The 26,885-nt window shown below is 33.3% G+C and overlaps 1 protein-coding gene across 5 annotated transcripts in view; it reads right to left on the bottom strand.

Annotated features, from left to right (window-relative positions):
* Positions 1 to 26,885, bottom strand: part of NLGN1 (neuroligin 1) — an 898,609-nt gene that overhangs the window by 474,512 nt on the left and 397,212 nt on the right. For 3 of the 5 annotated variants that reach the window (XM_032630380.1, XM_032630379.1, XM_032630381.1), the window contains exons 3-4: positions 23,260 to 23,319; positions 16,107 to 16,259 (exon numbers count right to left, since the gene is read on the bottom strand). In XM_032630380.1, the coding sequence (XP_032486271.1) occupies positions 16,107 to 16,259; positions 23,260 to 23,319 (213 nt within the window). The remainder of the gene's footprint in view (positions 1 to 16,106; positions 16,260 to 23,259; positions 23,320 to 26,885) is intronic. The other 2 variants (XM_032630383.1, XM_032630382.1) reach the window with 1 other exon arrangement.

The following is a 26,885-nucleotide window of genomic DNA, read 5'->3' as shown; positions in this document are numbered from 1 at the left end:
AATCTGAAATGTAATTAAGTCTAATTTGAATTCTTATGAAGTGAATGATATGAGGAATATTTTAAAAATAGAGATCTTAATCCCTCCACTCTTGCACTTGTTCATTGGCTGGCACAGTTTTCTGTGCTCTTCTCCTGGGAACAGTTTGAGGAGGATTAAGTGGATTTTTGGGCCCACTTTAGGCTGTGAGATTGTTGGATGGAGTTTTTATATACTCACAAAGTTGAAAGAGCCCATATAACATTTCTAGTCTGCTTTAATAATATCATGGTGTTCAATGTTAGACAATGAAAGATATTTCTAGTTACTTATATTTGATATATTGAAACTACTACCAATGATCAATAAGAGAAAAATCCTCAAATCATAATATCTGTACATAATGTCACTGAATCATACTCCTTATGATAAGGAACATTTAAACTTAGATCAATAGTCTTCATAATGATAAGTACTTTCCCAAGGGAGTCATGATGTGATTCAAAGGAGTGGAAGAAGAAAATAGCAAAACATATATTTATATTTATCTACCATAAAGAAAAAAAGAAATCTAACTTTTCTAATATACAAAATGACACTGAAGCCTTCCTTGGGTATGTAAATCAAACACACCATTTATGTGCATATGTCACATACACATGTCATATACAGTGCATGACGACTCCTGAGGGCAGGGAGGACATTGCCCAGCAGCCTTTTATGTCCTTGTTAATTTCATTGTTCTAAGGCATACTGCACATTACATGAGCCCAGTTAGGTAGATTTATTGTTTATGTTATCTAATTTTAACAAAACTAGCACTCACGGAGGGGGGAGGGGGCGGCAAGTGGCTTCAAAGGATTCCTGCAATAAACCCACAGATTGAAGGTGTTACAAGTACCAATAAGACACAAAATGACACTTTTATTTTTCTGTTAAGAGTGAGCTTGTAGCCAACTACATTCCAAGGCAGAAACCATGACAGTCTAATCCTATCTAACAAGAATTCAGCCTTCAGAACTATCAAGACATTATATGGATTTAAATATACTATGATTAGTAATGAATTGCTCCTTATATGTACTTTGGTGTCTTTGTGAATCATCTTTTTCAACCCTAACTGCCATTAAAACTAAACATTAGACTGATCTTAGAAACAGTCTTCTGAATATCTGGATGACAAAACATGAAACTAATATCTTAAACATAGCAATGCTTTTAAAGCACATGGCTTTAAATGTGCTTAAAAATGAGTAAGATAGTTCTATTTTTAGTTTTTTAAGGAACCTCCATACTGTTCTCCATAGTGGCTGTATCAATTTACATTCCCACCAACAGTGCAAGAGGGTTCCTCCTCTCCATACCCTCTCCAGCATTTATTGTTTGTATATTTTTTGATGGCCATTCTGACTGGTGTGAGGTGAGGGTAAGCTGGGGTAAAGTGAGAGAGTGGCATGGACATATATACACTACCAAATGTAAAATAGATAGCTAGTGGGAAGCAGCCACATTGCACAGGGAGATCAGCTCAGTGCTTTGTGACCACCTAGAGGGGTGGAATAGGGAGGGAGATGCCAGAGGGGGGAGATATGGGGATATATGTATAGCTGATACAATTTGTTATAGAGCAGAAACTAATGCACCATTGTAAAGCAATTATACTCCAATAAAGATGTTAAAAAAAAATGAGTAACATAAAATAACCATTGTTTTAAAATGATATTTCATCTTTAAAACTTCTGTCTTCTATGTATTTTTATAATATAGATAATATATTAGTACCATAATATATGTATATAATTTACAAATATATTCATGAACTGAGGGTTCTTACTTCAAAAATGTATCCCAACAGGTGAGTATAATCAAAAAAGTTAAGAAACAACAGTCTAGAGCAGCGGTCCCCAACATTTTTGGCACCAGGGGCCAGTTTTGTGGGGATGGGGGATGGTTCAGGCAGTAATGCGAGCGATGGGGAGTGATGGGCAGCGGCAGATGAAGCTTCCCTCAGCCCGCTGCTCACCTCCTGCTCTGCCGCCTGGTTCCTAACAGGCTGAGGACCACTACTGGTCTGCGACCCTGGGTTGGGGAACCCAGGTCTAGAATAAATGGGGCCCAGTATGGTAGCCACTATCCACATGTAACTATTGAGCACTTAAAATGTGCTTTGTGTTTCAGAACTACACTTAAGATTTTTGTTTAATTTTAAAAACAAAGCAGCGTCAAATACTGTTTTCTGTTAAACTCAACTGTATTATTTTGGTAGGACTACATTTTACTTTATCTGTTGGAAATAAGCATATGAATTGAGACGTTCTGTAAGTTTAAAATATACACCTTATTGCAAAACAGAAAAAATACATAATGTCCATTAAGAATTTCGTGTTGATTCAATCTAGAAATGATTAAATTTTGGTTGAATAAAATATTAAGTTGAATGAAATAAATTTTTTTAAATTAATTTTGTTTCTTTGTACTTTCCTTTAATGTGGCTACTCTAAAATTTAAAATTACATGTATCAATTGCATTATAATTCTATTGGGCAGCTGGGCTAGAAGCAGTAAGTGCTAGATAGGGAGTTTTACAAAAGGAACATTTAGGAGAATAGCTCCATAACCTTTGCAAGATTCAAAACTAGACTAACAGATAATTTTTTTAACGTGAAAAAGTACATGTATATATATATACAACTTTAAAATAATGTGAAGATATTTTTAATTAGGGTTTACTCAGTTTAATACAATCAAGAATTTCCATTGACATCTACTGAGTCATATAGAAATCATGTACAGTTAACTGAAATGACATTAAATTTTAATTCTACTTCAGAAAAAGAGCAGATTTTTTACTTCTATGTAAAGACTGGAGCAACGAGAACTGAAAAAAGAAAAAAAGATAATATAGCAAGTTGATGTTTTTAAGAGAATAATAGACAGAAACAAATTTGGGTTCTTGATCATATGATACCATTTAAAAAAAAAACCAAAAAAACTAAGTGTATTATCCTTTCCTCTTAAGAATAGCAGATGAACTGGGCCAGCCACAGAGAGGCTTTTGTTTTTTTTAATCCAAACTCTCTGATTCCGTTTGCCTATACTAATAATGGGTCAGCAAAATAAGATAATTAGTAGTTTTCTCATACAAAACAAATATCCTATTAGAAAATTTACTTACAGAATGTGTACATAGGTTAAAAATCCATCCCTCTACATGCTTTATTTTCAACATCTCCTGCTCCCACCTGCTCTTTATCTGAAAGATTCCTTTTGCTGGACTCTAGCAACAGGTGGAGAATAGGTACCCTATGGGGTAGATGATTGTAGGTAAATAGAGCACATCAAAATATGGTGTATAGGGGCTTCCCTGGTGGCGCAGTGGTTGAGAGTCCGCCTGCCGATGCCGGGGACATGGCTTCGTGCCCCGGTCCGGGAAGATCCCACATGCCACGGAGCAGCTGGGCCCGTGAGCCATGGCCGCTGAGCCTGCGCTCCACAACGGGAGAGGCCACAATAGTGAGAGGCCCGCGTACGGCCAAAAAAAAAAAAGGTGCGTAATTAAGCTTAAATTACAGGGTTTTGGCTGTTTGTTTTTAAGCATTTTCATCATAGAATTCTATTGTATAATTGGCCTTTGAACATGAAATAACACATGAGGAGCTTTTTTTGAAAAACTCAATGCCTGGAATATCTTTGATTTCTCTGAAGAATTGTCATGTTTCACAGTTAAACATAAATGAAACTTGGTAGAGTCCCAGCTCAGAGCCCAAATCTTCAACTCTGAAAATGTTTTGAGACTATGTTTTTTCCCCTTTTCCATGTCTTGTATTTTCTATAAACCCGATTCATTATTTATATATAACCATAATTTTATTGTATATACTCTGATAAGCTGCCACAAATACTTTCTAGAAAATGGAAGGGTAAAAATAGGTGTTTATTTAATATGTAGTTAATAACCTTTCTAAATATCAAGATTATATAACTTATGGTGAAGTATTCCTAAGGAAGTATGTAGATACTACTCATTTCAAAGCAGAGTTGCTTGTAATTAGGGAACAGTTATATAGGCTTGCTGTGGTTCCTCTAAACATGTTCTTCTAGAAAATTAACCTAAATATAAACTGAAGACTAAAAAAATCTGCTTTGGTAAATATTACATATTGGCTCTAAAACAAAAGGGTCGAACATACACTCTGAAAAACAAATTGCTTATGAGTTTAAACAGATAATGTTATGATATGTTTCAAGGGAAAACACTATGTAGTGGAGCACTGTTTTTATTTATGTTAAAAAGGAATAATGAATATTTGTTAAAGCTTATTTTCATACAAAATAAAAAACAACTCTAGCACAATTAAATAACATTAAGAATAATTACCTATTTTCTGTCAGAAAAACTATTCCTAATTATGATGATACTAACACAAAAATCTTTTTTAAAACTTATTTCTATTTGAGTATGTTGTATATTCTCTATGAGAACTGACTTTTCCAGAAAAGGTGCTGTTTTTCAAAGGTCAAATACAGGAAGCTAGCACATACCAGAACAGAAATTAATATTTCTCTTGGATCTGTCTCATCTCAGGGATATGTCTCAGCTCTTTAGAAAGGTTTCTAAATGGTGACTTTATTGATATATGAATCAGTTATGAAATATAACTTGTCTCATATACGGAAAAAATTTCGAAGAATAATATTTAAACCTATGGTCCTAACTGCACTATCAGAAAAAAATGGGTTGGAATGTGGGTAATCAACAGTCAGTTTAAGATCTCTCACCCCAACCGCTGTCTGTTCATGGCAATAGTTGAGCACCTGTAATGCTATTCAAGATAGGTAAAGTATCAAAAGGCAAAGTTAAAGAAATTACAAACAATTTTTCCTTTTGTTTCCCTTTGTCTTTACAAAGGAGCAACCCTAAGTTGAGTTCAAAAAATGTATAGATTTCATAGCCCATTACACATATAAAGTCAATAGTTATCCATTCTGCCATATTGTATACATTTTAACTCAAAGAGTGGTGTTTTAACAGTTTTGTTTTTGTTTTTGTTTTGCGGTACACGGGCCTCTCACTGTTGTGGCCTCTCCCGTTGCGGAGCACAGGCTCCGGACGCGCAGGCTCAGCAGCCATGACTCACGGGCCCAGCTGCTCCGCAGCATGTGGGATCTTCCCGGACCAGGGCACGAACCCGCGTCCCCTGCATCGGCAGACGGACTCTCAACCACTGCGCCACCAGGGAATCCCTTAACACTGTTTTTAAGTTTATCTATTGCTCAGGAGCACCAATCTTTTCACTTACCCCGTGCTAAGCAGGAAACAGAATACTGTAAATATTAAATACATGGTAAAATCAGAAATCACTAATCAGTTTAAAATAAATTACAGCTTTCATGTGTTACTGTTCCGGTACACAGGGTGTTTCTCCAGAGGATCCAGGGGCTTTTCTTGCCACTGCTACTGGGGGCAAAGTATTGCTACCATTAACAAGATCTAACCTCATTTACGTGGGACTAGGCATGAGGCCTGTGTATGGACATGGTTAGTACTCTTTACTATCCACATCCTGCAGCAGCAACCACTATTTCCACCTGCTCTGTATCCTAAGACATGTATATCCTGAGAAGAGGACACAGTGAATATTAATAGCTTTTGAATTATATATGCAGAGTACTCTACTCGTCTTAAGGAAACTGGAAAACCAGATAACATACAGTGTTTTTTTTCTAGTTTGGGTTGCAAGGCAGCTACCATATTAAGCAGTTAATAGATGTATTCTGCATGCCAAAGTGAAGGCTGTGGAAGCAGAAAGAAGAGATAGATCAATCTGGCCTGGGTTAGTTTTGCAGAAGGTAGGGTGATAGCTGATTTTTGGAGACCGGGCAAAATGTGGCAAGTAAGTGGTTGGAAATGATCCAAGTAGGCTGTGAAGAAGTCATTCTGAATTGGGTGGAAGGGACTTTCCAGAAATGAATAGAAGATACAGTTTGCTAAGATGAAGAGCAACATACTTTAGCAGATCTGGAATGGCAGGAAAAATCTGGAATGGATCCCAGAGTTGATGAAAACCATTTAGAGATGTAGACCAGAGGAAAATAAAACAAAACAAAACAGAACAAACAACAACAACGAAAACAACCAAACTGATACTCTTTTGTATTTTTAAGGTATTTTTCCTGCTTATGGTGCGGAATGAAATGACACATACATTTGAGTCTAGAGGCTGGAAGGTCAGCTAGAAGGCCTGTTAACCCAAGGTGAACAGTTAGTAGCAATAGAAATAGAAGGAAGGAAGCAAATATAAGCAATTAAAAAAAATTTTAACTCTGCCAATTAAAAACAGGAAGACAAAGGAAAAGGAGCAAAATTTGAATGTTTATGAAGTAGTTCAAGGAAAGACTTTAGAAAGAAAAAGACCTCATGAGATGTCCTGGCAGATGAAATTGCAGTATGTGTTTAAGGCAAAGTAGTGAAAGTGAGTGGGATATCAAGGACTATGGCACTAGGTCATGGGAAGTTGGGGGAGTCCTGCCTTGGTCTGATATTGAGGACTCATCAGAGGGAGGAAAGGATCATTTGAAAGCCAACCAAACTTAAAAGCAAATTCCAAGCCCTCATTGTTTGTTTGGAACAAAGAGGAAAAGCTGACACTGGATGAAGAAGGGACGCATATCTCCGTTTAGTAATAATAATAAAAAAGTCAGTAATGGGACTAACTTACTACTTTGCATAGATCATCTCAGGGATATAAGGCAGGTGAGGGAGGACATCTTCAATTGTCTCTGAAAAGTACTACTGTTTAGCTCTCAATTTATAGATCCAATAGCTAAGAGCTAGTCCTTCCCTGGGATTCTTTCCCTGTGTATTTGTATTTCACAAACCAATTTTGCTCACTTAATTCTGATAGAGACCTTTGCCTGGCTGATTGCGGGTGGTCTGCTTGTTTGTCTGGATTTTTGCATTTTTACCCCAGCTGCTTGTTTAAATGACTTTTTTTGCTTCTAATTATCTTACATCTTTTAAAATTATTTCAAAATATTTATCTATCTTTTAATATTTAATTGTGTAAATGCATGGAGAAAAACAAAAACTAAAAACTACAACTGTACTGGCATGAAAGGTACATAGAGGCCTTTCCTAAAGTTCTCAGTCTACGTTTCACCACAAATATTCTTTTTCTTAACAGTCTATTCTTTTTGGAAATACAACTTATCAATATTTGTGCTAATAGTTTTGTTTATTTGTTTAATGGAAATCTTTTTACTCACTGTGATGTTCAGAAAGGAAGGATTGGGTCTGATCTTTTCTCAACATTGTGAACACAGACCCCCAACTACCAGGAACCAATCGTGGGCACATAGTAAATGTTTGTGGAATTAAAGAGTGAATAAGTGAATGACTGAGTTAAGATGATGGCCTCTGCTCTGAAAGGGAAACAAAATATATTTTTGTTCATGTATTGGTGAGTTGCAGTCCTTCTGAGTGCCTGAAAGTTGTCGTTCAATTCTGGCCCCAGAAGAACACCTTGGCTAGAAATGAGGGAAATGTTTCTTCTATGTTCTAGGCCTTATTCAAAATCACTGATCTTAATGAAATCTTAAACCACAGACGTCCAACTTTGTCTTAGAATAGGAAAAAAAGTCTCTTTTTTAGGACAACCCAGAGCTTAAATGAGCTCATATTAATAACAAAGAAACTCAAATAAGAAGACATCATAATACAGTAATTTATTACAGCTTTTTATATTGGCCAGTCTCTGGAATAATACTGATCATATTGATTCATACTCCTCAAAGCAGGAGTTCAGTAGAGCTCTCCACAATGATGATTTGATTCTTTCCATTATCAAAAAAAGGAGGGAAAAGAGCAAAACCCCTGTGTTGCTCTTTGTATAAAAGACAGATTCCCATACTCACCTGAGTCAGGCAGTGCCCAGCTTATCCCTCGATCCTCTATGAGCGAAATATCTGTTTCATTCACTGACTTTACCAAGCATCTCACCCTAATGAGGCACAAGCCATGTTTTTTTTGTATCCATAGCAGAATGTCAACTTTGATCAAGGTCTAGGCCTACTCAACACACTTTTTAAAATGCAAATCTAATCATTTCGCTTATCTGCTCAACGCCCTATCATTGTTTCTCATTGTTCTTAGAATTCTTAAATCTTTAATGAGATGCTGTGTGGCCTGCTGCCTTTCAACCTTACTTGACACTGCTCACCCCTTACTCAAAGCATTCCAGCTGGCTTTGCTCATCTCTTGCAACATGCCAAGCCTCTCTCTTTCCCCTGGCTTTCACTCAGACTTTTTCTCTGCCTTAAACCTGGCCTCCCTCACTCCATGACCACGTCAAATCAACACCTAGTGACTCTTCAGATCCACTTTATATTTATTTAACAAATATTTTCTGAGCAAATACCATGTGCCAGGGACTACTTTAGGCTTTAGAGAGCTAGACAATAATAAAACAAAAAAACCCATCCAAATATACATAGGAAGTAATTGGGTATGATCAATGTAATAGAGAGAATTTTAAAAGGTAGATGACTTGTAACATGGTGGCTCTTTTTAGATTGGATGAAAATGGACAGTCTCTCTGAGAAGAAGACATTTAAACCAAATCAGGAGAATAAGGAACTGGCCCCACAAAGATCTGGGGCAGAGGGAAGAGCAAGTATGATATCCCTAAAATGGGAATGAGTTTGGTGTGTATGAAGAACAAAAGATGGCTTGCATAGACAGAAGGAGCATTTTGAGACAAACTAAGAGATACAGGTACAAGAGGTACAGGTACTGAGAGATACAGATACCTATTCATGCAGGGTTTTGTGAGACAAAGGGCAGGGAAGGACTTTGGATTTTATTCTCAGTGAACAGTCAGGAAGCCAGTGGAGGGTATAAGCAGAAAAGTGAGCTGATATAATTTATGGTTTAAAAAGATAATTTGATTTTGCTGTGTGGAGAATGAATTACAGGTAGGGAGCAAAAGTGAAAGAGATAAATAATATAAGAGGTTCAAGGAGAAGTGGCTTAGTTTGGCAGAGGGGGAAATGGAAAGGAGACAGACCCAGGGTGTACGCTGGAACAATTCAGTAAGAGAAGCTGATGAATTGTATGTTCAGCCTAAAGGAAAGACAAATTGGAAAAAAAATTTAGAGGTTTTGCTTGATCGTCCAGATGGATGGCAGTGCCAATGCCATCAGTGCAGTGCTGTGCCCAAGAGAACACTGTCTGGGTTAGAATTCTGGCTCCACCACTTAACACTGACCATATGACTGTGAATAAGTTACTTAACCTCTCTACTCATTTGTTTCTGTGTCTCTAAAACCGGGAAAATAACAACCCTACCTCAAGCTTACTGTGGGAATTTAATAATGTAATCCTTGGACTCCCCAATGGGGAGCCAAAAAAAATGTCACCTATACAAACTGCCCAAACAGCTTTTGGAATATAAGTTCTCAAAGAATGTGCCTGTGATTGTTATTACTGTTGTTGCAAGTATTATTATAACCTAGATGTGGAAGACAATGAAATATGCAGACCTGAGAAAATCAACATATTTTAGCCATTAAGCTTGAGATATTCATTAGTCATTAGAGATGTTGGTAGGCAGAAGTACGTTAAGTCTGATGCTCCGAGGAATAGTCAGTCCTGAAGATACAGTTTGGAAGTCACTTATCTACAGATGGCATTTAGAGCCATGCATAAATTCCCCTAGGGAGATATGGTAGAGAGAGAAGAAAGGGAGCCAAAATTTCTGCTTAGTGGCACTTCGACACGTAGATTTCAGGGTAAGAGAGGAGCTAGCAAAGGAGGCTGAGAAGGAGCAGACCGTGAGGCAGGAGGAAACCCTGGTGTGATGCCAAGAAACAAGCAGGACCGAAAGGGACTGCTTAACTGTGTCCTGTGCTATGGAGAGATGAAATAAGATGAGAACGGAGAAGTGACCAATGGAATCGACAATCTCGAAGCCCCGGGAGTCTCAACAAGGCCTTTTTCAGTAAAGTATAAGAAAGGGAAACCTGAATGTCACCTCCTCTGGGAAACCTTTTCCGAGTGTGTAGAATAGATTAGCTGCCTTCTCACTGCACTTACTAGGTAATTATAAAGGAAGTCAACTTAGCACTAAATCATTATGTAAAGGACATCATTTTTGTAATGATTCATTTATTTTCTATATCCCCCAACAGCTAGTAATCTACTGGACAGCACAGATCACATCCATCTTTTTTTTCACAATATGCTCAATAAGTATGCCTGATACTTAATATTGCTCAATTTATATAGAATTAATGAATGGCTGAATTAATCAATTAATGAATGATACTACATGACTGTACCTAAAACACATTTTTGTTGTTTTTTAAACTAACTTCTTTTAACTAACACTCACACTGACCGACATGCTTACTTTCAGGTTTTCTATGTTTTTGGCATAACTAAATACTTGCTTTTATTGCAACCTACCATTTTGGAGGGAAAAAGTAGAAAAAAAATAATGAACAGTCTACTTTGCACTGTATCATTATCTATCTAAAGTTTCTATTTTTCCAAAGGACAAACAATATCTCTACTCCAGGAGATCATTTTAGCACTCAATCTAAAATTGATTACCATCCAGCCCTTATTAAAACTCAGTTGACACAACTGGTATTTGAGAGAAGAAATCTATGGACTCAGTTAACTGTCATTGCTCTAAATTGGTTTTTAGCTCTACCTTATTATAAGTGAATTCTTACTTGAATTGTATTTGGTTACCTCTTTGCTGAAATGACACTATAGAAGTTGTGGTCATTTATTATTATGTCTTTGGCTTTTACAGAGAGTTAATACATAATCATATGCTTGAGAATATTTCTGCATCTTCTAATGACATAAAGACTATCACACGATTCCTATATTTTTCTTGGTGTTCCAACTAAAAACAACTCATGATAAATTTCTCTGTACTACAGTGTGAAAAAAAACTGTATTTTTTATAAAATATAGATATATATGTTTCCTTTATCTGATAATAACAATTATGAAATTCAATCTATTATCCCTTTTACCTTGCTTCTAGGAAATTGGGATATACATTTATGTTCAATTCCAGTATATATTCATAGTCTAAGTTTCTGCCTCTTTCTTTATAGTGTGGGTATTCATATTCAATATGATTTTAGCAACCTATTTATATGTGTGTGTTTGCCACAAATTACATCCACTCTTTTGAAGTAGAAAGAGTATGAATAAATAAAAATAAATATGGATTTCCTTCTCTCTCCTCTTTGGTTAATCCCAGAGACAGTCCATCCTTCATGGTTTTGCTCAAATACTACCAAGTTCATGAAGACATTTTTGACTCTTCAAGTACAGACTGATTCCCTCTCCCACCTCCTAAGAACACATTTGGATGATAGTGGGTTATTATCATCTTATAAAATTTAATAATTGATTATATATTACTCTCAAATATAAGGTCACATTTAGCGTTGTTTCTTTGCTTTAGGATTTAGAGCCAAACAAATAAAAACAATGCAAAAAAAAGAAAAATAATGACAAAACACTGTGCCACTTGAGAAATGAATATGCTTTTCTTTTTGAATCATAACTACCTAGAGTTTACCAAATCTCCTTTCTGCTAGACTGCTCAGATTCAAATAAGAATTTTGATCACTGCATTCATATTGACCCATCTGATATTCTATGCTACCTTTCTTTCTTTGTTGTTCTAATTTTTTTAATGTATCAAGTGACCATGTACATACAAATCAATTAATAAATATATGTTATTATGAAGTACAATATCAATTATTATTCTCTATTGAGTGCTTGTTTTCCCCCTCAATTAGATTGAAAACTCTTTAAAGATAAGGACTGTATTGTTATTACTTTTTATCCTGCATAGAAGATGTACAGTTCTGCAAACAAGTGTTATATATTTGATGACTGACCACACCAAAGTTACATTTATTTCTGTCATTTGTCTGATAATACTTGAAGCATTATTATTGCATAGACATTATAGTTTATATGAATTAACAGGTCTCACAACCATTTCTAATAGAATAAATATAAATTTAGTTGTTCATTAAAATTGATACACAGTAACGTTAATGAAAGCTTGTTTTAAATGGTTTAGCCTCACATGGCATTATGAAGTTAGCTAAATGTAATTCTTCAAATGTAACTAATAAATAAACTAGCACTCTATTATTTTTTCCATAGATGGGTAGTAGAGACATAAGATTACTAAGTAAAATATTTAATTAGACCCTTTACTAAAAATTTGCCAAATATCCAGAGATATCAGTAGTTCTGAAATCTTTGAGAATTTTTTTCTAATATAAATCACATGTGCTTGAATTATGAATGCATAATTGTCTCTAAAATATCCATAGCAAAATAAAACTATCTTATTAAATTTCCATCAGATAAAAATCTTATGTTTGCCTAAGGTAGATCTCCACAAAGATAATTTTTTAAAATTTTTCTCTAAAAGATAACATAATTTTATTCTAAATTTAGAGAGGGGGCTGAAACACATTTTTAACACTAAATTAGTTAATGTATTTTTTCATTTTTAATATTTGAAAATATATGTGGATAGTTTCTATTTTCGAATACGTTTACTATATACCTCATCTTAATAGTGAAGAATTTATTTCATATTCTCTTTCAATGCTTGTCTATAAGTACATATGTTTACCCTATTTACAGTAAAAATATTTACTACTATTTTCCTCTCTTAAGACCACCTAATCAAAGCATTTCTCACTGTTTCCAACACGATAATTTTTATTTTTATTTTAACTATATACCAGAATATTAAAAAATAACTCAATAATTATTTTAAATACATTTTAAAGGACATTTATATAACATGTATTAGATAACCAAGGACAAAGAGTTAAAACTGGCTGAGGACAAAGAATGTACATAACCAAAAGTGAAAGAAAGTCTAAATGTTTACTAAAAGAAGTGTGAGACTGAATGAGATATGATTATGGAGAACTCTAAGATGAAACTGGGGAAGAGAGGTTAGCAGGCAGAATCCACTATCCCCTAGGCTTTTTTTTTTCCAAACTTATTGCAGTTTTTCTTACCACCAGTAGCATTTTCAATGCAATGATATTGATAGTCTGTGTTACCACTTCAAAGGAAACCACAAAAGGGTCTTGGTTGAGAAACTAACTCCAACCTGTTGCTAGCTTCTTCAAAACAATGCTATCATAGGAGGTATTTTTTTCTTCTATGCTAATTCTTCTTTGTAATGAACAAAATATGTTTTTAACATTAAATACTTTAAACTGGAAATTTGGCTGCTAGATAGCTGTATGAAATTTTTTACCGAAACATTATCACCTTTTTAGTTATTGCTAAAACAAATAAACTTGTAATATTTTTCCTCTGGGATGGCAAATTCAAATCAAAATGTATTATCTGTTTCAGACATCCTGATATTTCCTGGCAATCAGCTGACAGTAAGTCTCGTAATTAGCCAGTTTGTACATTGGACCCCCAAATTCATTTCCTTAACACCAAAACATCCAAATTAAAACACAGCTCAGGATTTCCTCTGACATGGGATCAAACCTTATTTTCTACTTAATGTCCAAAACTCTTCCAAGCGCCAACTAAACAGCAATACTTTTGGATCCTACACCCAAGAAACCTTGGCTTACCTTGTTACTGTTAGACAAAGTATTAACAACAACAACTAAAACCCTACAGTCTTTATTGTTGCAGTTCTCCTCGCAGATCAGCTGTCAAGCTGGTTGTGGTATACCACACAGGCAAAGTGTGCTGAAACAAATGTTTTGATAACTTATTCTTCATGAATTAATTCATTTAAATACATTTTCACAAGGCCCAACACATATTTTAGAAGTGACCAGAATACATATGTTCTAGAACTAATGTCCCAAAACTCACCTAAGAATGTTTCACTAACAAAGTTTTGTACTTTATCATATTGAGAGGAGGTCTATAAAGGACAGCTGATTCTTAGTGGGGATTATTAGTTTACAACGTCTTTAAGAGGAACAAAGGAGCCAACTAAAGGTTAAATCCTAAACTGCAGTAGAGCCAGAACAAATATTTACCATTGGAAAAATCATCCATCATCAACACCAACACTGCCTGCCATTATACAAACAAAGTTCTTCATTTTTTAACTGGTTAATCTTTTGTCCTGAAATCCAATTATTCAGAGTATGGAATTTAAAGATAGGATATGAACATGAATATAGGATTCAAATTGGATCAAAGTCAGGTCCTCATCAGTTCTGAATACATTTTTTAAAATGGGCAAAGCTTATACCAACATAACACAGTTTATTTTATGGGACCTTACTGTATATGAGTACAACCAGTAACAGAGTGAGGCAACATAAGGGGTGGCCAAAAGACTTTTTAAAAATAAAATCAGTGTATATGACTTTGTGGATGTTCAAGTCCTTAAAAATACTGTTACCACAATTTGGCATCTAATTTGAAATTTTCAATTGGAAAACTAGTCACTGCATCAGGATTTTCAATTTAAGAAATTCACAAAAATATGAGAATAATAATCGCTAAAAACAACTAAGCTATAAACAATGCCATGATTAAAGTTAAATGCATTAAAGATAGTGCAGATCCTCACATTCAAATCTTGCCTAAGAAACAGATGACAACACTATGATATTTAAGATTAATTTAAGAAGATTATTATTAACATCTCTTTATATATATTCTAATATAGAGAGTTTTCATTGGTGGGAAGTCATTCATCCCTAAGCAGTGAAATTATAAGAATAACTGAAGCAATGCATGATTAGACATGATGGGGAAACTAATGTGTACTTGAACAATGGTACAGAAATACTTTATATCTACATTGACAGAGTGTATCTATTATGTCTTCCACCATGCTCCAAATTCAAAATAGAAAACTAGAAAAAGACCAAGGTCTCACTTTGCTTTGCTAACATATCTCCTTCCCCAAGACACACAAACGTGATTGACAAAAATCATTCTTTTTTATATTTTTGAGATTGGCATAAACACAGATTATGATTACATAGAAGGGATTAGAATAATAATAACTAACACTGAAGAGAAAAATAAACTGATTCTCAATGGCTAAAATAAATTATATTAACAATTATTATAAAGGAGAATATAATTCAAATAATATTTTCAAAATATTTCAGAGTAAAGAATGAGTGAGGTATCTTTTTGTGCCCAAATAACACAAATGATAACTTTTAAGTGCATAATAAGGGAAAAGACTTTGATCGATTAAGATTAAAAAAAAAAAACTTTTGTAATGAATTGTACTCTTAGCAAATACCTTTAACTAAAATACCACAGATAAAGGTGTCTTATTAAATGATATAGCTATTTTACTCACCAAATTGTGACAATACCATAAAAAATAAACTTATACAAGTAGAATAGCAAGTTTATGCCTATTTCAGAGTACTTAAAAATTTATTTTAAATAATATTGTTCTATACTTTTCTTCAAAACGAAAGATCACTAGTTTGATTTTGTTTTACATGTATATGCATTATTGAGTTGAACTCTTCGACACTTTATGAAATCAATGCATGTTTCGCAAATCAAATAATTCAATCAAAATACATTTAAACAAAATCTTTCTAATTATATTTGATAAATTTAAGAAACAAACAAACAAACCTACACAGAAATGGCAATCATTCCCCAAAGCTAGTCCATACACATATTCTTGAAGAGAATAAAAACTTATTTCTACATTCATGGCAAACCTCAGGCAATTTTATAGCACTGTAAAAAAGAAAAGTAGAAGAGAGAAAAATCTGCCCAGGGACTAATTCTTCTTAAGAAAGACCCTGCCATTGTTGCCTTTCACATTTCTATAAAGCCAAGCTAAGAAGAGCACTCCATAACAATGTGAATAATTTCATTACCTTTTATATTAAATATTAAAACCAACCCTAGCTGTCTTTTGTCAAGCAATTTATGAATATTTATAGAATTTAATGAAAATATCAAAAATTTTGCTTCAGAATCAGCAAGCATAGAACAATGAGTGAAACAAAGCAAAGCAAAAAAAAAATTCAAAGCAAAACTATCACATATTTCATGGATTAATGGGGGGGGGAAAGAAATTTCTTACCGAGTACCCCAAGTCGATAGTTGACTGTGATGACGATCACATTGCCATAACTTGCCAAGACACTCCCATCATATAAATTTCCAGTCCCTTCCATATATGAGCCACCATGGATATACACCATCACTGGTTTGGGACCCCCACTGTCCCGAATATCTGAAAAACAAATGGTTGGCAATTGTTCTTATCCTCAACACGCATAATGAAGCAGAGAATACATTTTCCATTTTAGGGACAAGAGGGAATGATTTTAACATAGTTCTTCAAATTACTGTCTTTGTTAAAGTGTTTCTTAAGCAACTTATATTAAGATCTATTGCAGAAAAGAGCAATAGATATCCATTGTTTTCTACCTAAAATTTTGTTAAATATTATAAACTGAATTACAAAACTTGGACAAATTGGAAGTAGGTGTGAATTTGAGTGCTTTTTTCTTTTATTGATTCCTGATGTGACAGTAGAATCAAAAGAAATAATAGAATGATAATGATTCTTAAAACTTCATTTTACAAATGTTATAAACTTCATATGGAATTTATGAGCCATAAACTAAGTACAATGGTATCACTGCTACTATGAATAAAACACTGTTTTTCCATTTCTTAATTACTGTAAAGATATGTACTGAATGCATCATAATTACATGGAATAACTTATGCTCCAATTTGAGAACATAATTACAACACTGTGCTATAGAAGTTGCAAGAAGTTTCATTTAACTATTCAAGTACTGTCAGATGAATGTTTAGGCAATAGAGTCCAAACATCTATATTTCTGTCTTTGTTGCATTTAAGGGACTTGCATTTAAATGATATTTTTCAGTTCAGTCCAGGTCTTCTGCTCACTCCAATTACCCTTACCCTTTGGAAGAAGAAAACAGACTAACTTATTTTTTACCCTCTTTTTGTAACTATTCTACTCTTCTTAGCCCCACTTTGGCTCTAAGATTTTGTCATACAGACATGAGACAGAATACAGCTAAATCCAAGCGTAAAATGCTAAAGTTCAGGGTGATGTTAAAGTGATTTCTACAGCTCTAAATTTTAATCAAATGTATGTGCTTTTCTAAGATACTTTACCCTGATTATGCAGTTTCAACAAGGGTCTAGAAATAATACATAAGGGAAACATAGGATAATTATAACTGGTATTAAAAGATACTAATTTCTAGAGATAAAAATACTAAACAGTATATTGGTGAACATGGTTTTAACTATTATGTAGATTGAAGTATTATATGTGTACATATATCTATATGATTATGAATATAAACATACCTAAAACATTACCATTAGATAATGGTCGATGATCTCTTCTGCCCACAATTGAAACAAAATTACATCGTGTATTATGTTTCTTTTATGACAATATTAAAAGTGTCATTTAAAAGTATGGCTTTGTTCCTTTGCTTTTGACATTTTTTATCAGACAAATCTCCTACATCATAACAACTGAGGTTTCAACTTTCAGAATGGACTAACATGATATAAACTCATTGAAAAAACTGGTGATAATTTAGAGGCTGCTTTACATTTCTTGTAAGAAAGATGACTAGTGTAAATGCTTCAATTTTTCTACTATAATAATAAAGTGATTTCTTTCAATGAAAATCATTTTAAGATCAGGAATTGTAGCTCAACTTGTTTGTCCAGATTTTCAAGTTGGGGAAATAGCTAATTGCAGAATTTAGGACTTTAAAAAAAAAGACTACTTTATGTTTGACTTAATATTTAATATCAGTGTATAAATTTATCAAAATCTCCCCCTCTCCCTGTGAGGGTGTATTTGAGAAGAGTGTCTAATTTTTTAACTGGTGAGATGAGGATACTTTGACATTCACCAGACTCGGCTACATTTAGTGAAAAAAAACCTAAATTTATTTTCTCCTTAAATCGTTGGGAGGGAAAATGATATTCACTCATTTGTAAGATCTGGGGGCTTGTGGAGATGTTAGGCTTACAGAGAGAAAACAATTCTGAAATTGTCAAACTCTCCTCCTTAAATGCCTGTTCGCTGCACACAGTTTTAGCGTGTTTTTCTAGTATGGCTGGCACTGAAAAAGCAATAATAAATTATTAAACTGAAGCCATTAACTGACTGTTCACAGCAGACTCTGTGCTCTTCTAATTGTATGCTTGGAGATAGTAGCACAGAGGGAGGCTGTTTCAGAATTCTTCTTTAATTAAAATTACATAGAATTACAAAGCACCAACTGTGAACAGTAATGAAATCTTGGTAGAATCGTTCTGTTCACCTGGAAAACAATGCAGGCACACATTGGGAAGACCTGCCATATTTTATACCTAATAACAGAATGAAGTGGACTTTGTCAGGAAACACTGAAAATACGATAATAGATGCTAGGAGCAATTTTGAGTGGTATATCTCTATTTTTCTTTGAAAATTAGATTTGAAAAGATTACTGATTGTTTGGGCTGATTCTAATTTCCAATTTGTCTTCCCAAACTTCTCAATGATTTCAACTTTGCCTAAGAACTTAGTGTGTTCTTTTCCAGAATGTTTTATAAAATTCTAATGCTGTGTTCTGAACAGTATTTCTTTTTGCTTGAAGTAACCCTGAAGTTAATGCTATATGGCATATTAATTGCCAAAATAGGTATAATTTTTGTACATAACAACTCAATATTGCTAATAAAGCTTGGAAAATGCCATATTTATATTACAAAGCAATTAGAATTATTTGATAATGTTTTATCAGAGTGGTCAACCTTAGACATTACTTTTGATAGTGTTTTATCATAAGTTCTACCTTAGACTTTACTTGTTTTCATAGTCTACAGCTCATTTTTGATTTAAATATAATAGTAAATTGTTTAAATATGATAAATAACATAATAATATAATAAATGTAAATAGTTTAAATTATATCTCTATTTACTTTGATTTTAAAAAGAACCAGACCTCTATAAGTGAAATTGATATATCATATAGCCTACCATTGAATGCTATCTGCTAATGCCATCATTTTAATAATAAAATTTCGGCGGCCACTATGTCTTAGTTCAAATATATTAGATGTAGTGGCTTATAATGAATTTATTAGAGCCATGTTGTCCCTCTAAACCTTGTCTCATATTTTCCCTTAGAAATAAAGTAGATTTTACCTAAGATATCTGAGTTTGCCTAAACTAGCTGCTACTGACCTTACTAAAATCAAAAGAATACCCAAAGACTAAAACACTAGTTCAGGTTTAGTAAAACTACAAATATTCCTAAAGCATGTTTATATTTTCTGTTATTTGCAATGTTTTAAAGCTTTGCTAAGCATCTAGGTCTCTGAAAAAAGTGGGAAGATAAAAGAGAAATACTACACTGATGATTATTTTTCTTCTAAAATTTTTATGGTAAGAAAGTATTTAAGATTTCCAAGTTAAAAGATATTAAACTGGAATCTGAGTAGACATCTTGATTTTTAATTTTAGTAACTATTTTATCTTTCTGATAAACCAAAAATTTAAGCCAACGTAGCAAGTGCCAACAGCCCTAGAGCAGTTAATGTGGACTTATTTTTGCCTGACAACCTATGTTTGAAGTCATAATTCCCTTTAATAGTCCCAGTGAATTCATGTGCCCCAATGTTCATTGCAGCACTGTTTACAGTGGCCAGGTCACGGGGGCAACCTAGATGCCCATCGACAGATGAATGGATGGGGGGAATGTGGTACATATATACAATGGAATATTGCTCAGCCATGGAAAGGAATGAGATTGGGTCATTTGTAGAGACGTGGTGGATCTGGAGACTGTCATGCAGGGTGGGGTGGGTCAGAGAGAGAAAAACGAATATCGTGTATTGACGCATATATGTGGAACCTGGAAAAATGGTACAGATGAACCGGTTTTCAGGGCAGAAATGGAGACACAGATGTAGAGAACAAACGTATGGACACCAAGGGGGGAAAGTGGTGGGGCGGGGTTGGTGGTGGTGGGATGAATTGGGCGATTGGGATTGACATGTATACACTACTATGTATAAAATGGATAACTAACAAGAACCTGCTGTATTAAAAAAAATTAAATTAAATTTAAAAAAATAGTCCTAGTGAATAATTATTAGTCACATAACTCCTTAAACATGTTTACTGGTTTCTCTTTCATTAAAGGACTCATGAAGTTTTTAATTGCCCATAATTTTGAGTTTTGGAGCAATTAGCAGTTTTTAAATTGTGGGGTATTGCCTCAGTTAAATCTTTCCCTGATACATTTAAATATATTTCAAGATTTTTTTTGCCCCCTACTCATTTGATGAACCTCAGCTATTATTGAGGACCAGCAAAAGAATATAGAAGTGTTGGATGAATCTGCGTTTGTTAAACTGGACTTATGATCAAAAGTACAATTTTTAGTTAAAAAATATACAAAAATCTACAAGAGCAACTTTTAAAAAGCTCTATATAGGATGGAAAATTGCATTTGAATATTGAAAAATTAAGGTATTCCCAGCACAGTTTAAAAAATTAAATATCTCTTAAATTCCCAAAATAAATTGGTAGAAATCTAGGATTTTGCTTTGACCCATTTTTAATCACTTCAGATTAGTCTTTTTGAAACTAGGGAAAAGCCAATAAAATATGCAGCTCTTATGATTATTACTAAAATTTGATACAATTATGTTTGGCCTAAAAGTGGCAAAAAATAATGGCAAAAACACAAATGAGAATTAGAAGTAAAGAACAGTGCTCCACTGAGAAGCTTTGGATGAGTTTAAGTGAATGACGGGCACACCCCAGTCAATGTCTCAGGTAGCCTCTGAATACAGTGTTGAGACAGAAAGCTAGAAATCAAGTAAAAGAGTTGGGCTATCAGGAAATAATGGACAATCCCATATAAATGACCAGATAACTAGACTTCTGACTGAAATAAAAGGAGTAGTTTATCAAGTAGTTTAAATCTGTTGCTTTATCTAATAATGCTGATTCAAGATTTGAAACAAATTAAATGTGAAAATCGGCCTCGGTTTTCATTCACCCTCACATCAACAGAAAAATTTTCAAACAAATTCAACAGAAGATGCTCAGACTTTTCTATGAAGGTTTTTATCTGGAGGGTATTTGAATTTATCCTTCTTGTCTTCTAAACAATTACCCAAATAACACAGAGGAATTGACAGAACTTGAATTGAACTGCTTTGACTCTACACTTTTGAGCACTTAAATATATTTATTGATTTGATAACTCTTATGACGACTGGCTTAGTACGTAACTTAAATACTACCTGCCAATTTAAGTAGGGGTTTAGGATATTTTTAATGGCTATTTAAAAATGTTACATGTGCTTCAAAATAGGTCTCTGAGATATATTCACGTTTATAGGGCTTAGCTCACTGTGGTTGTTCAGAGGTATCATCTGTAAACATGTAAATATTTCACTTAATGCTGTTTTACCAAAAAAAAAAAAAAGCATATTAAATCAGCAATCAAAATATTTTTAAAACAGGAAAATGATGTATACTAACCTTGTGAGTACACACTAAGAATTTAGGAAGTCTTGTCTTAGGTATTATTTAGATAACAAATGTCTAAGAGTTAAGGATTTTCAGAGGGTTCAACAAATCTCAAAGCCCCCAAGTGGCAGCACTCTTCATAGGGAGAGCATTAGAAACAATAACCCATGTCCTCAAAGTGAATAAATGTCTTTGATGTTTTAATACTTCAGATTTCCAACAACATTAAAAACAATCACAATTTGCATTTTGATATTATGTCTATTTTTAGCTATTTCACATTCAAAATGACAATCTTGTGCAGCTATAATGATTTATTTCAAATATTAATGACTGCATTGTATTTAATCTTTAATCCATGGTGGTGTTCATGATAAATGAATTTTTAATCAAATGTCATAAATTTCATTTAATCAGAAGAATTCTTAAATGTTATAAAAATATTAACACTCAATATAATTTTTAAGCTTTTAATACTTTACTTCTATAATTTAATTTTCTACTATGAAGTAGTTTATTAAATATATATATCTTAATGAAAACAGTTAAGGATGCATTCATTCATAGTTGTACCTCATGGAACTAGCATGTCTACTGACTTGCTTGTGGATTATTTTATTTTGGAAAATCTTTCTTACCATATTATTAATATCCTTATGAGATTTAATTGCTAGGGTTCTGGGAATTATTTTTAAGCCTGAGATTATATTAATTATCTCTATAAGAATCATAACTAGGATGGTATTAAAAAAAAAACAAAACTAATTGGAGCCAAAATGAACTGAAAGAATCAATGGCCCTCTCTAGACACTCCATTTAATACCAGGTAAAGGTACACAATGGAATGAGAAAAGTCAAATCAATCTAGTGAGTACTTACATTTACAGAGTATGTCAGAATTGTATGTCATAAGAAAGTTGGAAAGAGAAAAGAATTTTGTTATTAGTACAGTAGGAAAAAATTATTACTTATAGTTGGCAACAATTTGAAATTCAGAATAGTTTCATTTGCGAATCTCAAAATTACGTGCCTTTGAAATTAAGGGATATCCATCTAATCTTCTCAGGGTACTTAAGTGGTTGCATAATGTTTACTACAGTTATCTAAATAGGTGTAATATCCTTCATATCTACATGATTTCATTTATTTATGTGATATTTAAGCACATCAACAGAAAACAGTATTTTTTTAATCTAAATTATACTGCTCAAGAAACACTTTATTTCAGCCTTTAGCTTCTCCTTCATTTTATTGGGTGTGGGTTTTTTTAAACAAATATCAAATGTAAAAATGAAACATTTTGATATTGGGTAAAATATTTACATAGATTAGAAAACATGCAAAATGGGTACAGAGAGACTACAGGGGAGAGATTGTTAGTTCAGAGAATATGGACAAGTTTCAGTCAAAATGTGGGATGAAACATATCAAAAGTCAGTTCAAGAAAACAAAAAAATGCCCCCTTTTTAAAAGGTTGTAATGGTTGGCATCAAAAGCAAAACTTAACACTCATTTTTTAAAAAATTAAAAATGCGTATTTATATGTAACAACAAGCAAGAAGACAAAACACATCAAAAACAAGAATTAAAAACAACTCTTCAAAAAAAGACAAGAAGCAAAAAAATAGAAAGGGGTGGAAAAAGTGATTGAGGCCCTTGTCATGCAAATAGATTTGGTGGAAAAAAATACCTTCATCTTCAGCACCGTCATTATCACCTAAATCATCTGTCTGTTTCTTTGTAAGGGGACCTAGGATTGAGAACGGAGAAATGGAGGGAAAAAAAAAAGACAATTCAAGAATAAACAAGACTGAGGGGAAAAAATAAATGTAAATACCAAAATTCTCAAGGATAGTTCCAAAAAAGAGTGGGAAAGTGGTTACATCAAAGTTGATTACCTATTTTGTTTAAGAAAAAATACCCTTTCCCTAAAATATCTCATAGAAGATTTGGTTTGTGAATATATCCAGCATAAAAAAATATGTTATGGTTTGAAACTCAAGTCATAAGCAAAGGAAATGATTTTTTTTAAATACCCACTGCATACAAAAAAAGTAAACAGTTTTATTAGATGAAAGAACTTAATTTATTCAGTGTCTTTTCTAATTTGAATTGGAGACAACAATAAAGAAAGTAGGCCAAACTCATTCTTTAATTTGGGACAGTATAATAGCATTAGGGAAAACAGAGATACGAAAAATTTTAGGTTTCTTTTTTCTTCTGTATTTTTTTTGTAAAAGCATTAACACTTAAGTTTTATACATTTTTATATCATACATTTTTCAAAACTGTGACTTTTTAAAATTACTTGTCATTATACAAATATTTCCCCATGTGTTTTGATTAAATATTAACCGTGGATTTAAGAAATTTCAACTTGCGCAAATGTATAAATAAATAATCTCATCACTTGGTAGAGCAAAGGTACCATTGTAGAAGTTGGTGTTTAGCATTTAAGGTAGTTACAGAGTCAGGGCTTATATTTCATAATCAATTTAGAAATATAATGGAATTATGCCCTAGTGCAATTCCATGCCCAGTATAGTTATTTATAATGGGATCATATTTTAGGATAATAATTGTATTAAAATACTGTGAATGTTTAATACATGTTTTATTATTCTTAACCACACTAATTTGCTAAGAATAAAGGCACACACCAAAGGGGAAGTCACAGGCCATATGAAAGTAATTTTAAGTGTCACATGATTGACATATTCAGTGTACGAAAAAGCAGGTGAAGCCCTGCATTTCTTTTTGTTTCCACAACCATTTAATTTGTATGGCATTTCATAATCCTCATGCAAAAAGCAATCATTACAAACACATAACACTCAAGTTAAAAGACAGACAACCACATAACGGTAAGCAAGAGAATTCTGTCATGCATAAAATAATAGTTATAGAAAAAGGAAGAAAAAAAAGAGGGCTGAAAGTCATATGTTGATTTCAATAATATAAAGAAGCAGGCATTAACTCTAAGCACACTTCATAGGGAAGGATTGTTAAACATTTTGAGAAAGATTTCTAACTCTTTTCAGCAATTACTATGCATTATGTTTGTAATTCAAAACTACACCTAATATCACAGTCTTCAAAGAATTAAAGAACACCATCCCAGAAAACAGAAGGAAAATATGAGATATAGATGAGTTTCATCAGCTCAGAGAGACAGCCTTGAAAAACAGTAATAACTGGCAAAGATCTAAAGATTGGAAATGGAGAAATTGATGATGTAACTGAAGGGACCCATTGACTACTTGATTGTAAGGTCATAGTTTCAAGGCCATTCCAAATACAGACAGAGGAGCTGTACACAGTAAGTTAAATGATACATTTCACAGTCCTGCAAGCAATCATTCCATTAAGAAAAAACCTAGATGAAAGCAATAGTTTATAATTAGCCCTCAGTTGCAAGTTCACAGAAATCTACATGTCTTGAATATGACCCTGTTTAAATGCAGAAAGTATCCTCAGTATTATTTAATGTTCATGCAACAATGTTGCTGCATTTCTGAAAAATAAAAAAAAATTAAATTTAAAAATTGCTGTATCAGAACTATATTTGAAATATTTCCAATTTTAAAATATCATGTAAAATATTAGACTTAGAAAAATTTTAATTTTTCTGTAATTACCTAAAGGAGTAAATGGACAAACCTCCACAAAAATATTTTCTTGCATTTTTATTTTCAAGGATACTATATAAAAATTATGGTTTTATTTACTAGTTAACGACACACATTAAGTGGTAGTTATTTATTGCTGCCAAAACCACACCTGTTTTCCAATTTTAGTTAAATTACTTAATTTGCTTGACTCTTGGTATATTAGGAAACTGTTAATGTGAGCTCAAGTTTTTCTTTGCTGAATTGTTAGTTCAATAATTTTTGGAGACAAATGTAAACCTATCACAATTAAATTAAGTGTGGGGCTTTATAAGGTGTCTCTTGGATGATTATCTTTCTTTCTCCTCCTAGGGTAGCCAAGGCAATTTACATGACTCCCTTCCTTGGGAAATCATTCAGGTTCTACAGACAAGAGCCAATAGTTTTACATACTTTGCACACATACAGAATTGTTAGCTCTTGGTCTTCATGAGATGGGACAGTAACAGAATCTCTATTAACATATGATCTCCCAGTTGTTTGCATGGGGAACATAGATCTCAGTTGCTATTTGACTCTGGGTCTGCATTAGTAAACCATGGAAATGATACTGTATATACGAGAATTTTTCTGTGAAGGGAATGGTTGAACCAGCCTTTTGCTACATTATTTATTATCACCTTCCCTATTCAGAAAGCTGCATGCCTCTAACTGATGTGGGATAATGATTACATACATACACTATATAGAACATCCTTTACTGTAGCAAATCGGAAGGGTTAGAAACAGATTACGGATATTGCTTCAGCATCATGAGTAGATGAGGGCATTATTACCCTAGGGAAGGATTAAGTCACTCTCCCAGCTAAAGAATTTCATTTATTGAATACTATAGGTTTTATTTAAGGTTTTTATTTAAAACCTTATTATTGGATAAATTGTTCCCACATTATGGGTTCCAGCAGTATTTTAGTGAGTCAAGCATAGCTGGGTTTTCTTAACATCAAGAATTTTTTACACATCTGATTTTTTGAAGGTTACCTGGGAAAAAGAGGACTGCTAACAGTTTTCCCACCAAAAAAAAAAAAAAAAAAAAAAACAAAAAAAGATTATAAAAAGAAAGAAAGCAGATTTCCTTTATCTCGTGTGCCTAAAGGAACTGAGAATACATATCTGAGAGGTTTTGGGTTGCAAATTGAGAAACTAATTCAACATTGGTTTCCCTGAGGAAGCCTCAGTAGAGTAAACATATGTTTGTGGATTACAGAAACATCCCTATATGATCTCAAGATTCATTATTCCCAGGCTGGAAAGAAAACCATTGTCTTGATCTCCCTTCTTTCAAGGATATTAGCAACTCTGGCTCATTTTTCTTTTCTTTTAATCTATTACTGTTGATATAATTACTGATGTTAAAAATTTTTAAGCAGAAATAAAATATCATAAGAGGTAACTGTCATTAATTTTCTTATGAAAATTAGGCAACCACTATTTAGATTATGTATTCCTGCAAGTTGATCAACATGATTTCCCTAAAGGGTAAAACATTTATCCGTCATAATAAATAACAATCACTATCAACATTCCAACCACAGCTTATGCTTCTTTTAAACTACAGACAGTGCATCTTCAGTACCAGCAGTTTAAAGGGGTATCTTAAATCACCAAAATATAAAGCAAATGAGTCCTCTAAAACCTGAGTGTAGAA

This window comes from Phocoena sinus, chromosome 4, assembly GCF_008692025.1.
Source record: "Phocoena sinus isolate mPhoSin1 chromosome 4, mPhoSin1.pri, whole genome shotgun sequence".
Lineage (NCBI taxonomy): Eukaryota > Metazoa > Chordata > Mammalia > Artiodactyla > Phocoenidae > Phocoena > Phocoena sinus.
The sequence above is the reverse complement of the archived record's forward strand: the minus strand, read 5'-3'. Positions and strand labels throughout refer to the sequence as shown.